Source organism: Homarus americanus, unplaced genomic scaffold (genome assembly GCF_018991925.1).
Source record: "Homarus americanus isolate GMGI-L3 unplaced genomic scaffold, GMGI_Hamer_2.0 scaffold16894, whole genome shotgun sequence".
In the NCBI taxonomy this organism is placed as follows: domain Eukaryota; kingdom Metazoa; phylum Arthropoda; class Malacostraca; order Decapoda; family Nephropidae; genus Homarus; species Homarus americanus.
In genome coordinates, this window is record NW_024746541.1 from 3,754,327 (window position 1) to 3,767,271 (window position 12,945).

The 12,945-nt window shown below is 49.9% G+C and overlaps 1 protein-coding gene across 1 annotated transcript; it reads left to right on the top strand.

The window, feature by feature from the left end:
* Positions 1-7,288: 7,288 nt before the first annotated feature.
* LOC121879326 (collagen alpha-1(I) chain-like) lies at positions 7,289-9,537 on the top strand. The gene is made up of 3 exons (XM_042385931.1): positions 7,289-7,476; positions 8,713-9,012; positions 9,261-9,537. Exons 1-3 carry the CDS (start codon positions 7,289-7,291, stop codon positions 9,535-9,537), a joined length of 765 nt encoding a protein of 254 aa, XP_042241865.1.
* Positions 9,538-12,945: the final 3,408 nt, after the last annotated feature.

Below are 12,945 nucleotides of genomic sequence, written 5' to 3' on the forward strand. Positions count from 1 at the left end.
AATTAGTATTTAAAACAGACTAGCAGTCAACGTGACCATGACAAAGCTCCCCCTTTTCCCAAGATTCTTATTATGCGGTAACGTTCGCTAAACATGCACAGTAGTTACACAGATTCTTTAAATAACTGTTTCCTTTCGTCACGATTTCACACTACCTACACTCGTAACAACACATCAGGACCATTCCAGGTATCTGGCAGAAAAGACATACAAAACAAGAACACAATGGTTACATACATAGGATAAACGGTAGTTAAAAAACACAATCTATTATTATTGACAACACTGCATAGGGAACCAAAATACAGGTAATTAAACATAAATAGGAATAATGTAATGATAAATAAAAACATAAAAATGAGGTTACATACATAGCATAAAAAATTTGTTAAACAATACACACAGGAGATACAGCTTCTCATATCAAAAGTTTCACTTAGAGATTAATCAAATGATTACTCGACACCACTGAGATTTAACTTAGACTTCTCAAGCTAGGATGTAGATGAACAGACCCCATTCAGTCGAAGGAATGAATTGAATGACTTTAAACGAAAGAGGAATTGTCCTTCTCGTGAGAAGCAGCAACCTTCGAGGGATCCCGAACGAGAGGCGATAATCCCCAGAATACGATGCAAAACGAAACGGTTCTTATGGGAGCACAACCAAACCAAAAAACTGTCTGTACTTATGGCATTTACCATTTAGCGAAATCAGTGCCATGCATACCATGCCCGACCCCACCTAAAAGTCACGAACACTACTCCTATACATAACAACAAGTCTGATCAGGATTTAACTCACAAAACTTGAGAACTCACAACTGGTATCTTTACTCAACTGGTAACAGATACCCATCAGATGGTTGCATAACAGCCAATCCATCTTCCAATCTCTGTGTCTTTACTGCCAATTGCCAATCCCTCTCTGGAAAAAAAAAAGTCACAAACACCTACATACTCACAAACATTCCCATTTCACCACATTCCACACTCACATGGGCAAACAACATACTCACTTTCCACAACTTACTGATGCAAGGCAACAACACATTCTCTTACTTACCAGTTGTACTTCTCTATTGCAACACAAATATGCAAAACATCACTGTTCACCATGCACATCAACAACCAATGCATTCCAGTCAAAGGTCAACAACCCTTGAAAGAAATATCGGCAACGCTGATGCCAGTCTCTAACATAACTAGCAATAGAGGCATTCCTTACTCTTCTCTTCTACACTTCCCTGTCCATCAGGCCACGCACCTGATGAAGCAACTGGTGGTGAGACCCGGGTGTAATTCCTGTGAATGAACACGTCTCCACCCACATATTTCTCAACTCTACACATCAAATTACTGGACACAGGTTCTGAGCGGGCTGCCCTGAACTGTTCCCTTGTGACAACCATCATGCTTGGAGGTCACCACAACTCACTGTAACTATACAACACGGGCACAGTGCACACCTTCAAAAACAACGGATTACTTCCTAACTGACCTTCTAATACACAAAAAACTCTTGAAATACTGTTCAAAATTACTGCTCAAATACTACTCAACTTATCACTCACTCCCCTAGTGATAATACTGGAATGTGAACTTTTACTTTACTGCTTCACTGATGAATACACGAGAAAAACATCACTGTACTCTTTTGTCACTTTTCAAGACTCACTGTGCACACTCAAAGCAATGGTACTTGTTATGGTCAATCTCTGTATGTTGCAACACTGTCGAAACTCTTCCGGAATTACACTGTATTCTAGCAAATCAAACACCTTAAAAAAGAACCAAAGGCATTTCCATAACTGAGAGTCTTGCTCACAAAAAAATGCAGTGGTAATACTGTAATACTTTAAGAGACTGTCCCCTCGGTGCTCAACAAGTATTCACTGTCTTTTCAATTGCAATGATTTTAACACTGTTATCACTTTACAATGTGCTCTGTTGTACTCACAAATGGGGGTCCTTACATGTACTTCCAACAATCACTTTTCAAAGATTGCGTTCTTTCAGATGTCCATATCACCACAGAGTCCTCAAACCATCAATGCAATTGCTGAAATTATACATGCATTAGATCTCAAATATACATAAAACACTCTTACTGACAATGCCTGTCAGTCTACACTGCTAGAACTAATGCCCTTAGCATTAAAATCATACCCTAATAGAAACAACACAAAAATACCATATACTCGGAAATATATAACACAACTCGTGTTATACAAATAAATTCACTTGTCAAAACTGACATCAACTGAGAACTAAAACACTTCCAATTGAAATCAAAATAAATACATCTAAACTATGTCAAAATTTCAAATAACACTCAGTTACATAACCTTAGTACAATTATGGCCTTCCGGTGCCGCTCAGAAACAAACACTGTCCCAAAACACTCTTAACACAGCAGATGTTCACTGTTCGCTCATTGTCTGTAAATATCAAAGTATTAACTCGAGTGATCACAACAATTGCTATTTTACCAGTGCAGAAAGGCACCCAAAAAAATATTACTTTGGCATACAACCACCACTTTCCTGAGATTTCACAAAAAGACTGCAAAAAAAAAAAATAATAGTTAGGTAGCTACCCTCTGTTTTTCAGACACTTTTCAATACTCTGAACATTACAAGTTTCCAATTTTACTGTACACTTTACTTTAAAACAGGTTTCTGATTTCCTTGAGGCAATGTTCTAACCTAACTCCAAGTAAAGTATTTACCGTGAACCGTTTTTAACTTCTCCGTAAAACCACAGAAAATATATTTTTTGCACAGAATTACAACTACGCTGTACGCTGGAACAGTTACGGAACAAAATTATTTGTAATCTGAAATATTCATTAGTTACAGTGAAATGATTAGGTACCTGTACAGAGACGTGGTTATTACAAATCACACTAAAACAAAAATTACCCACAGTATCACATTTATTTCTCCTGATCTGATACCATGTGAATTACATCCCACAGCTGCGAACCAATGTACGAGCACCGGATTCTCTCTACTCATACTCTGCCTTATCTTTTACTCTTACTTCTCTTGTCTTAGTTCTTTAATTCAATTGTTCTTTCTACTTACTTCAATTCAATGGTTACTGCATAACCTTAGTTCTTTTTGGTAGCATGTCGAGGGTCTAAGGCACATGGGTATTGTAATTCTGATATCAGGGTCACTTGGATGGAAATAAAGGTGAACTGCTGTGGGGAAAATTAATACTCCTAAAATACTCTAAGAACAGGTTTATTAATATGAAATCAAAGGGAAAAAGAGAAATTATTAATATATAACTTCAAGGTGCAACTCCTCGCTTACTCACCTGCAAACTCAGTATTTTCTGATTGCACACAACCTTACTGGTGTTACATTACATTACATAGCAGGACCAGTTCAGTGGCCCTACTCACAATACATAGTTACATGACAACTCCTTGCAGATTACTTTACTTTTCACACCTACCAGTAGCACGTGGTATTACAGTACAGTTACAAGACAAACTTTTGATATTTCACAGACTGTTGGTAGTGCATATGAGATGCACTCACAACATACAACACGTTAATACTGAAACCAGCAAATACATGGGTCCACTACCCAACAGGGGATAATTATTTCCAATTAATTATCCCCAAGCATGTACATCAAACACTGTGGGCCATAACTTCCAGGGAGAATCCCAGGGTAGGACACTGGGGCTCACGACCTTTACTGTGATCAGTGGTAGCCAGACACATGTCGAGTCTGGGGTCTAGCTCACGAGGCGGATCTGCCGTCTCAATCATGTTGAATCACCGACGTCAATGCATATATTGATCCCTGCTGGTTACCCACCGGCACAGCAGCCGATGGGTTGTTCAGAGGACACCCTGGAATCTGTAGGACAACGAAGTTGACGTGAGGAGAGAGGGAGCAAGGAACTGGGAAGCATGATGACAACACCATCACAACAAATCTCTCGTTTGGCAACGACAGACGACATTTACTTTATATTACTTCTTACACTGGGTGAATGACAATTCCACTGTTAAAGCATGAACACTGATAATACAGTACAATGACTGAATCAAACTGAATGGCTAGGGAACAATGCCACATACCTCAAGGACAACGAAGTTGACGTGAGGAGAGAGGGAGGCTCTCTCTCGTCCTTGCACTGGTTCATATACCCCTGAGTCGCTACTCATGCAATGACAGAAACTACAAACAACCTACATGTTACTCCTGCAAAGATGACCCTTAGTTGACAAAGGTCTGGCGAATTACCTGAGTTGATTTACACAGACTAATTCAAGATTGAGCTTGTCAGGAGAGAATGGAATAATAAAGTGTGACAACTGTCTTCGAAGGTGGGACTTACTAGGGGGGATCATGAGTCTAAACGTCGATGGGGAAAAACACGTCTCTTCTTAGGAATAGCTAACCCACTCATGTTTTGCGTTCGTGGAGTATAATAAGAATCAGTAGTTAAGACAGACTAGCAGTCAACGTGACCGTGACAGCCACTCATTGGAGTACATGTAGCACCGTGTAGGGCCAAAGATTGATGCTTTTGTAAGCAAGTCCATGAGTTTGATCACTTTCTGATGAAATACTCTCGCTATAATGTCATGCCGATCTTGTGCTTTCTGGCCTTTAATTAGAGCTTCTATTATGTCAGTCCATACAGGGTTGCATGTAAAAGTAATGAAGAGATCTGGTTGTCCTTAGTTTCTGACGTAGGTCATGGCATCCTGAGTCTTTTCATGCATGTATCTCGGATCTCAAGTGAAGGAAGAGGGGAGAATCACCAGCTGTCAAACATTGCCCACATGTCCATCCCTTGCTACTGCATCTCTCAGATGAATATAGTCATCAACCCCGAGCTTCTTTTGGTTGAGTCGTATGAAGGTGAGTCTTTCTGTTTCAATTTTGGCATACATGTCCACTTCAAACTGGTGGAAGAGGTTCCTTGATCTTAGTATCTGGTTGAAACTGTCTTCTCTAATCATGAATCTGTATTCTGTATGAATAAAAGTCATTAGATGAGACTTTCGTACCTACTTTTGCCGCACCAGTCGCTGGATCTGTGTGAGGAATATTGAAGTGATATCCGTCTTCACCTTTCCAGAAGATGAGAGGATACTGCAGTGCATCATAAGATTGATGTGTCTCTGATATTCTTGTGAGCGACTCGTCTCTCATTTTGAGTATGATGTCTCGTTTCTCAAACTCTTGACCAACAATCAGAATGGCTACTTCATCAACTACAGGAGCATTGAATCTTCTTTCATGTTCTCCCTTAGGGTTCGTGTATGCTTTGATCCTGACTTTATACTCGTCAGAAGGCATGTTATCCAGGGCATTTTTAAATGACTGTACATGCGTGTTGCGCTCATGCAGCATTTCTTTGATAGATAGGACAATGTCATGTCTGACACCTTGAATGTTGCCACACCTGGTAGTAGCCTACTTTTCATGATCTCCCAAAAAGTAGATTTGGAGGAACTTTGCCTGCTCATCTTCCAGTGGTAAGAGGGATCCTGCTTTGTGATAGACTTGACCCTGGACTTTGAATGTGGGCATGTATCCGTGCTCACGAAGTACTCTGGTAGCTCCAAAGGATGTCATCTGGAAGCATGAATTGTACTTCCGTATATTGTCCACGAAGTGTTTTGACTCTGATGTGTTTCCTAGCATGAGAGTCTTCAATGGTTGTTGTGGTTTTTCCAAATTTGGCAGTCGTACTTTCCCATGAGAGCAGCACAGTCCAGCAGATTCTCCTTTGTACTTCTTTGCACAGCAGTGTTCACATTTCTTATCCATGTTGCCAATGACAACAGAGGGATACTTTTCATATTCTATATCATTGTCATAGTTAAATGCTGCTCTTGCAAGTGGAAGCCACTGTGTATTCTTTCTTAGAATTCTGGATCCCACAGCTCTCTGTCTATTAGCATTCAAACGAATTTCACTCCCTTGATCATTTTCTAGAGAACGCCTTTCTGCTGTTTGCTATCTGTCAGCATTAAGACGGAATTCCCTTTCCTGATCTGTTTGCTGTGACCGACTTGCCGCTTTTCGCTCTCTCGTAACATTAAGACGGGATTCTCTTTCCTGATCTGTTTCCTATGACCGACTTGCCGCTGTTCACTCTCTCTTAGCATTAAGACAGGATTCTCTTTCCTGATCTGTTTCCTGTGACTGACTTGCCGCTGTTCGCTCTCTCTGAGCATAAAGACGGGATTCTCTTTCCTGATCTGTTTCCCGAGACCGACTGTCTGCTCTTCGCTCTCTCTTAGCATTAAGACGGAATTCCGTTTCCTGATCTGTTTCCTGTGACCGACTTGCCGCTGTTCGCTCACGCTGAGCATTAAGACGGGATTCCCTTTCCTGATCTATTTCCTGTGACCGACTTGCCGTTGTTCGCTCTCTGTTAGTTTGTAAACGTGCAGCACGTTGTTGCCTCGATTCACTTGATCTTGATTGCTGCTTTCTCAATGCATCTCTCTGTCTTCTTTCAAGAATTGACAGTCTTGGTCGTTTATTTGGAGTTATCGTTAGAATGGACATGACACACAGCATCACACAATTAAGACAGGTTGGAACATTATTATTTTATTGTCTAATCATCACTACATATAACACCACCTATCATCAGTACATATAACATCTTCCATCATCACTACATATAACACCATTAATCATCAAAACATATAACATCATCCATCATTGCTACATATAACACCATCCATCATCATCACTACATATAACACCATCCATCATCACTACAGATCGGTAAAGTAGTTTCCGATATTCTCGTGCAATGGCGCCTCCAGGGGCTCTCCTTAAGAGCAGCAGCGCCCCCTGGGCCCTCCTACAGGAGATGGCGTCCCCAGGTGCCCTTCCAGGGGCAGTGGTGCCTCAGGGGTACCTCCCAGGAGCAATGGCGACCCCAGGAGCCTTACCAGGGGCGGTGGTTCTCCCAGGGGCCCTCTCAGGGGCGGTAGCGCCGCCAAGGGCCCTGTCAGAGGAGGTGGCGCCCCGAGGAGCCCGCTCAGGTGCAACGGCGCCCCCATGGGCTCTACCTAAGGGCAGCAGTGCCCCCTGGGGCCCTCCCAGAGAAGATGGCGCCTCCAGGGGCCCTCCCAGGGACAGCGGTGCCCCCAGGGGACCTCCCAGGGGCGGTGGTGCCCCCTGGTGCCCTCCCAGGGACAGCAGCGCCCCCGGGGAACCTGACAAGGGAGGTTGTGCCGCCAGCCCTCCCATGGACAACAGTGCCAACAGGGAGCCTGCCAGGGGAGATGGTGCCCCCAGGGGTCCGACCAGGTGCAACGGCGCTTCCAGGGGCTCTGCTTAGGGGCAGCGGCGCCCCCAGGAGCCCTGCCATGGGCAATGGCTCCCCCGGGGCCATCCCAGAGGCGGTGGCGCGAAAACGGGCCCGCCCAGGTTCAACGGCACTCCAAGGGGCTCTCCTTAGGGGCCCATCCAGGTGCAACGGCGCTTCCAGAGGCACTTCTTAGGGGCAGCTGCACCCCAAGGGCCCATCCAGGTGCTACAGGCGCCCTTAGGGGCATCAACGCATCAAGGGGCCCTGCCAGGGGCGGTGGCGCCCCTAGGGGCTCTCCCAGGGACAGTGGTGCCCTCAGGGGATCTGACAGGGGTGGTGGCGCACCCAAAGGGTGCCCCAAGAGCCTTGCCGGCACATCCCTAGGGGGCTTGCACCCAGGGGCGGTGGAGCCAGGAGGGGCACTGCCATGGGTAGTGGTGCCCACAGGGGCCGGTTCAGGTGCAAGTGGGGTTCCCCAGGGGTCAGTACTAGGCCCACTCTTGTTCATAATCTACATAAACGATCTAGATACTGAGATCAGCAGTGACAAGGCAAGTTTGCGGATGACACCAAAATAGGGCGGGAGGTTAATTCAGGGCAGGATGCAAATTCAACACCAGGAAGTGCAGCGTACTTAATATTGGAAGAACAAATACAGTCACTGTATACAGCCTTAACAACATCAACCTAGAGAAGTCGACTTGTGAAAGAGACCTAGGGGTACTTGTAAGCCCGGACATACGGCCTAGAAAACAGTGCGTTAATGTTCGAAATAAGGCAAACAGAGTATTGGGTTTTATATCTACAAGTGTAAGTAATAAGAGTGCAGAGGTCTTATTGCAACTATATCTTGCGCTAGTCAGGCCGCACCTCGATTATGCGGTTCAGTTCTGGTGCCCTTATTATAGAATGGATATCAATTCACTAGAGTCGGTGCAGCGAAGAATGACGAAAATGATTCCGGGACTTAGAAAACTTCCATATCAGGATAGGTTAAAGAAACTAAACTTGCATTCCCTAGAAAGACGAAGAATGCGGGGAGATATGATAGAAGTATTCAAGTAGGTGAAAGGAATCAATAAAGGTGATATAAATAAAGTTCTTATAATACCCGAGCAGGATAGGACTTAGAACAACGGATTTAAGTTGGATAAGTTTAGGTTTAGGAGGGAGATAGGAAGGAACTATTTTACAAATAGGGTAGTGGAAGAGTGGAACAAGCTTAGCAACTTTGTAGTAAGTGCTGGAACGCTGGAAAGTTTTAAAAGGAGGCTGGATATATTCATGGATGATAGAGAGTGGTAGTAACTCTCGACAGGAGCTGTCATGCACGGGCCAACCGGCCTATTGCAGACTCCTTATTTTCTTATGTTCTTATGTTCTTAAGGGCCCTTTCAGGGATCTTCCCATGGGAGGTGGTACCCTCAAGGGCCTGCCAGGCGTGGTAGCGCTCCCCAGGGCACGCCCAGGTGCAACGGGGCCCCCAGGGGCTCTCCTTAGGGGCAGCAGCGCCTCCATGAGCTCGCCCAGAGGATGCTGCGCCCCCTGGGGCCCTCTCAGGGGCTGTGGTGCTCCCAGGGGACCTGCCAGGGGCGGTGGCGGTCCCAGGGGCCTTCCCAGGGGCGGTGGTTCCTCCAGGGACGTCGGCACCTCAATGGGCCCTGGCAGGGGCGGTGGCGCGAAAATGGACCCGCCCAGGTGCAACGGCGCCCACAGGGGCTCTTCTTAGGGGCAGCAGCGCCCCCATGGGCCCTGCCAAAGGCGGTGGCTCACCCAGGAGCGGTGACGTCCCTAGGGGCTTTGTCAGGGGCGGTGGCTCTCCCTCTGGCCCTTTTAGGGTCGGTGGCGCCCCCAGGGGCTATGCCAAGGGCAGTGTCGACCTCAGGAGCACTCCCAGGGGACAGTGGTGCCCCCAGTGGATCTCACATATGAGGTGGTGCCCCCAGGGGCCCTGCCAGGAGCGATGTCGATCCCAGGGGCCCTTTTAGGGGCGGTGGCGTCCCCAGAGGCCCCGCAAGTGGCCATAGCCTCAAGAAGGGTCCTGCCAGGGGCAGTGGCACTAAGACAGGCCCTGTCAGGGGCGGTGGCGCCAAGAGGATCCCTGCCAGGGGGGGTGGCCCCCCCAGAGGCCCGTTCAGGTGCAACAGTGCTTCAGGGACGATGGTGTTCCCAGGAGCCCTGCTAGGGGCGGTGGCATCCCAGGGGCCCTGCCAGGGACTGTGACACCAGGGGTGGTGTTGTTCCTAGGTGCCATACAAGGGGCTGTGACGCCACCCAGGGGCCCCTTTCTCAGGGGAGTTGGCGCCCCCAGGGGCCCTCGTATGCGCGGTGACGCCATCAGGGGCCCTTCCAGGTGCGGTAGTACCACCAGGGCCCCGTCCAAGTGCAACGGCATTACCAGTGGCCTGGGCAGGGGCGACGGTGCCCCCAAGGGCCTTGACAGGGGCTGTGGTTCCGCCAGGTGCCCACGAAAGTGCAACGGTGCCGCCAGGGGCTCTGCTTCGCTGCAGCAGGAGCACACCCAGAAGAGGCTATGTACCTAGGTTCTCTTCCAGGAGCGGTTGAGCCCTAAAGGGCCCTCCCAGTGGCAGTGGGGCCCCTAGGGCCCAGGCAAAGGGCGGTAGAACCCCCAGGGGCCCTCCCAGAGACATCGGCGCCTCCATGGGCCATTGCTAGGTGCGGTATCGCCCCCAGGAGCCCTGCCAGGGGCGGTGGCACCCGAGGTGCCCTGCCAGGGGCAGTGGCACTCAAGGGGCTCTGCCAGGTGCCGTGGCGCTCCCAGAAGCCATGCTAGGGTTGGTGGCGCCACCCAGGGGTTTTCTCAGGGTCGGTGGCGCCCCCAGTGGCCCTTGAAGGGGTGGTGGCGCCATCAGAGCCCTTCCAGGTGCGGTAGCGCCAACAGGGGCCCTGCCAGGGGTAGAAACACCCCCAGGGCCCCGCCCAGGTAAAACGGCGCTACCAGGGGTGATGGTGCCCCAGGGGCCCTGACAGAGGCCCGCAAAGGTGCAACGGACTCCCCCAGGGGCTTTGCTTCGCGGCAGCAGGTTCCAGGGGCCCTGCTAGGGGGGGGTGGCTCCCCTGGGGCCATGAAAGGAGCTCACCTTAGGGGTAACAGCGCCCCCTGGGACCCTCCCAGAGGAGATGGACCTCCAGGAACCCTGTCAGGAGCTGTGGCTCCCTCAAGGGCACTCTCAGGGGAGGTGGCGCCACCAGATCCCCTGCCATGGGCAGTGGCGCCAACAGGGGCCCTGCAAGCTGCGGTGGTGCCCTCAGGGGCCCTCCCAGTGACAGCGGGTCCTCAGTGGCCCTGCCAGGGGCGGCGGCACCCCCAGGGGCCCTGCCAGGGGCGGTGACAACCCCAGGGGCCCTGCCAGCAGCGGTGGCGTGAACAGGGGCAAGCCCAGGTGCAACAGCACCCCCAGGGGCCCTGCCAGGGGTGGTGGTGCCCCCAGGGGTCGTGCCAGGTGTGGTGGCGCCAACAGGGTCCTTGCCAGGGACCCTGCCAGAGCTGGTGTCACCAACAGGGGCCCTGTCAGGGGCAGTGGCGCTCCCAGGGGCCCTGCCAGTGGTGCCCCTAGGGGCCCTGTCAGTAGCGGCCCCTGGGACTCTCCTTAGAGGCAGCAGCACCCCCAGGGGGCCATCCCAGAGAAGCTGGCGTCCTTAGGGGCAGTGGCCTCCCCAAGGGGCATTCCCAAGGGCAACGGCGCCCCTAGGGGTACTGCCAGAGGCGGTGGCGCCCCCAGAGGCCCTGCCAGAGACGGTGGCTCCCTCAGGGGTCTTGCCAGGGGCGGTGATACCCCCAGGGGCCTTGCTAGGACAGGTGGCGCCAACAGGGACCGTACCAGGGGCGGTGACGCCCCCAAGGGCCCTGCCAGAGCCGGTGGTGCCAACAGGTTCCCTGCCAGGGGCGGTGGCGTCACAGAGGCCCTGCCAAGGGCGGTGGCACCCCCAGGGGCCTGCCAGTGGAATTGGCTCTCCTTAAGGGCAGCAGTGCCCCCAGCGGCAAACCCAGAAAAGTTGGCCGGCCCAGGGGGACGGTGGCTCCCCAAGGGCCCTTCCCAGGGGTAATGCCCGGGGTGATGGTGCCCCCAGGGTCCATGCCAGGGGAAGTAGCGGCACGTGGGGCCTTGTCAAGGGCGGTGGCGACCCCATGGGCCCATCCAGGTGCAACGGCACCCCCAGGGGCTCTTCTTAGGGTCAGCAGTGCCCCGAGGGGCCTTCCCAGGGATAGTGGCGCCCCCAGTGGCGGTGGTACTCCAAGGGGCCCTGCCAGGGGCGGTGGTGCCCCCGGGGGTCCTCTCAGGGGCGGTGGCACCCCCATGGGCGGTGGTAACAACAGGGGCCCTGCCAGGGGCGGTGGCACCCCTGGGCATCTTCTTCCATTTAATCCTTGCCTACCAACTATTTTGTAAACCTAGCAAAGTCTTGGCGGCGCCACATTCTGGGGTGAACACGTATGCCCATTGGAGTGACCTTTCCTTTTGTAGCACAGCATAGAATCTTTGGTAGAACGGAACAGTGTCAAGGGGTTGGAAGCACTGGATAGTGCCAAACAGCAATGAATACTTGGTCTTGTAACAGCGCCAGTCGGTTGCCCTCCTCGCAGACTGCACTGAGCGCAGACACTACGGCAGCATGCAGACTATTAATTTAAGAGCCTTGAAGTATGGTTGGTGAGTCTTAGTTTCAAAATAGGATTACATGAAAGACTCCTGAATATTAAGAGTCTTTAAGCATGGTTTGTGAGTCTTAGTTTCACAAAATTAGACAACAAACAATTTCTGAACATCAAGAGGATCGAGGGTCTTAGCACCGTTAGTGAGTCTTAGTCCCTACGCAAGAGATAAGACTCCTTTACACCTCAATTAGAGTCTTTCAACTTTTAACCCTTTAAGGACGATTTTTTAACCATTTGAAGACGATGATTTAACCCATGGACGACGATGATTTAACTCTTTGAGGTCGATGACTTAACCCTTTAAAGACGATGATTTAGGCCTTTGAAGACGATGATTTAACCCTTTGAGGACGATGATTTAACCCTTTGAGGACGATGATTTAACCCTTTGAGGACGATGAGGTCGCGGTCATGGCTAGAGGTGCATGATTGGGGTTGCTAGAAAAAAACGGTTGGGAACCACTGCCATAGACAACAAACTAAATTGAAAAACACACGTCCTTGAGGTTGTCAAAGCCTCCAGTTTCCGTCTCCACCTCCTCCGCCGACTCAAGTCCCTCGTAGTTCCTGCCCACGAGCTCCTCAGTGTTTACTCAACATTCATACATCCCAAGTTAAACCTATGCCTCCCCTACCTGGTCTTCCTTCCAAAATGCCACACAACGTTAACACCTAGAAAAAGTGCAAAAGAGGGCATGCAAGATTATTCTCTCCCCTTCCTTCAAGAAGCGCTCAACACACTGACCCTCTCGGCTCTCACTGACCATCACCACGACCTCATCTGCAAATTTGGTGAGAAGCTTCTGCACCATCCTCGACACCGGCTCCTACTACCACCCGAGATCCCTCATCCGAGAATTGCTGTTCGACACCACAACTGCACCCAGCCCATACGAGCACGAACTGATCATTATAAGAACAGCCCAGTCCCAACCATTGTAAAAATTATCAAT

Excerpts from the sequence above, each read along its gene's own strand:
- LOC121879326 (XM_042385931.1), top strand. The coding sequence starts at position 7,289 with ATGGTGCCCCCAGGGGTCCGACCAGGTGCAACGGCGCTTCCAGGGGCT. Across the intron at positions 7,477-8,712 it reads CTCCTTAGGGGCCCATCCAG|GGATCTTCCCATGGGAGGTG; the intron begins GTGCAACGGCGC and ends GGGCCCTTTCAG. Across the intron at positions 9,013-9,260 it reads GCGAAAATGGACCCGCCCAG|GGGCCCTGCCAGGAGCGATG; the intron begins GTGCAACGGCGC and ends TGGTGCCCCCAG.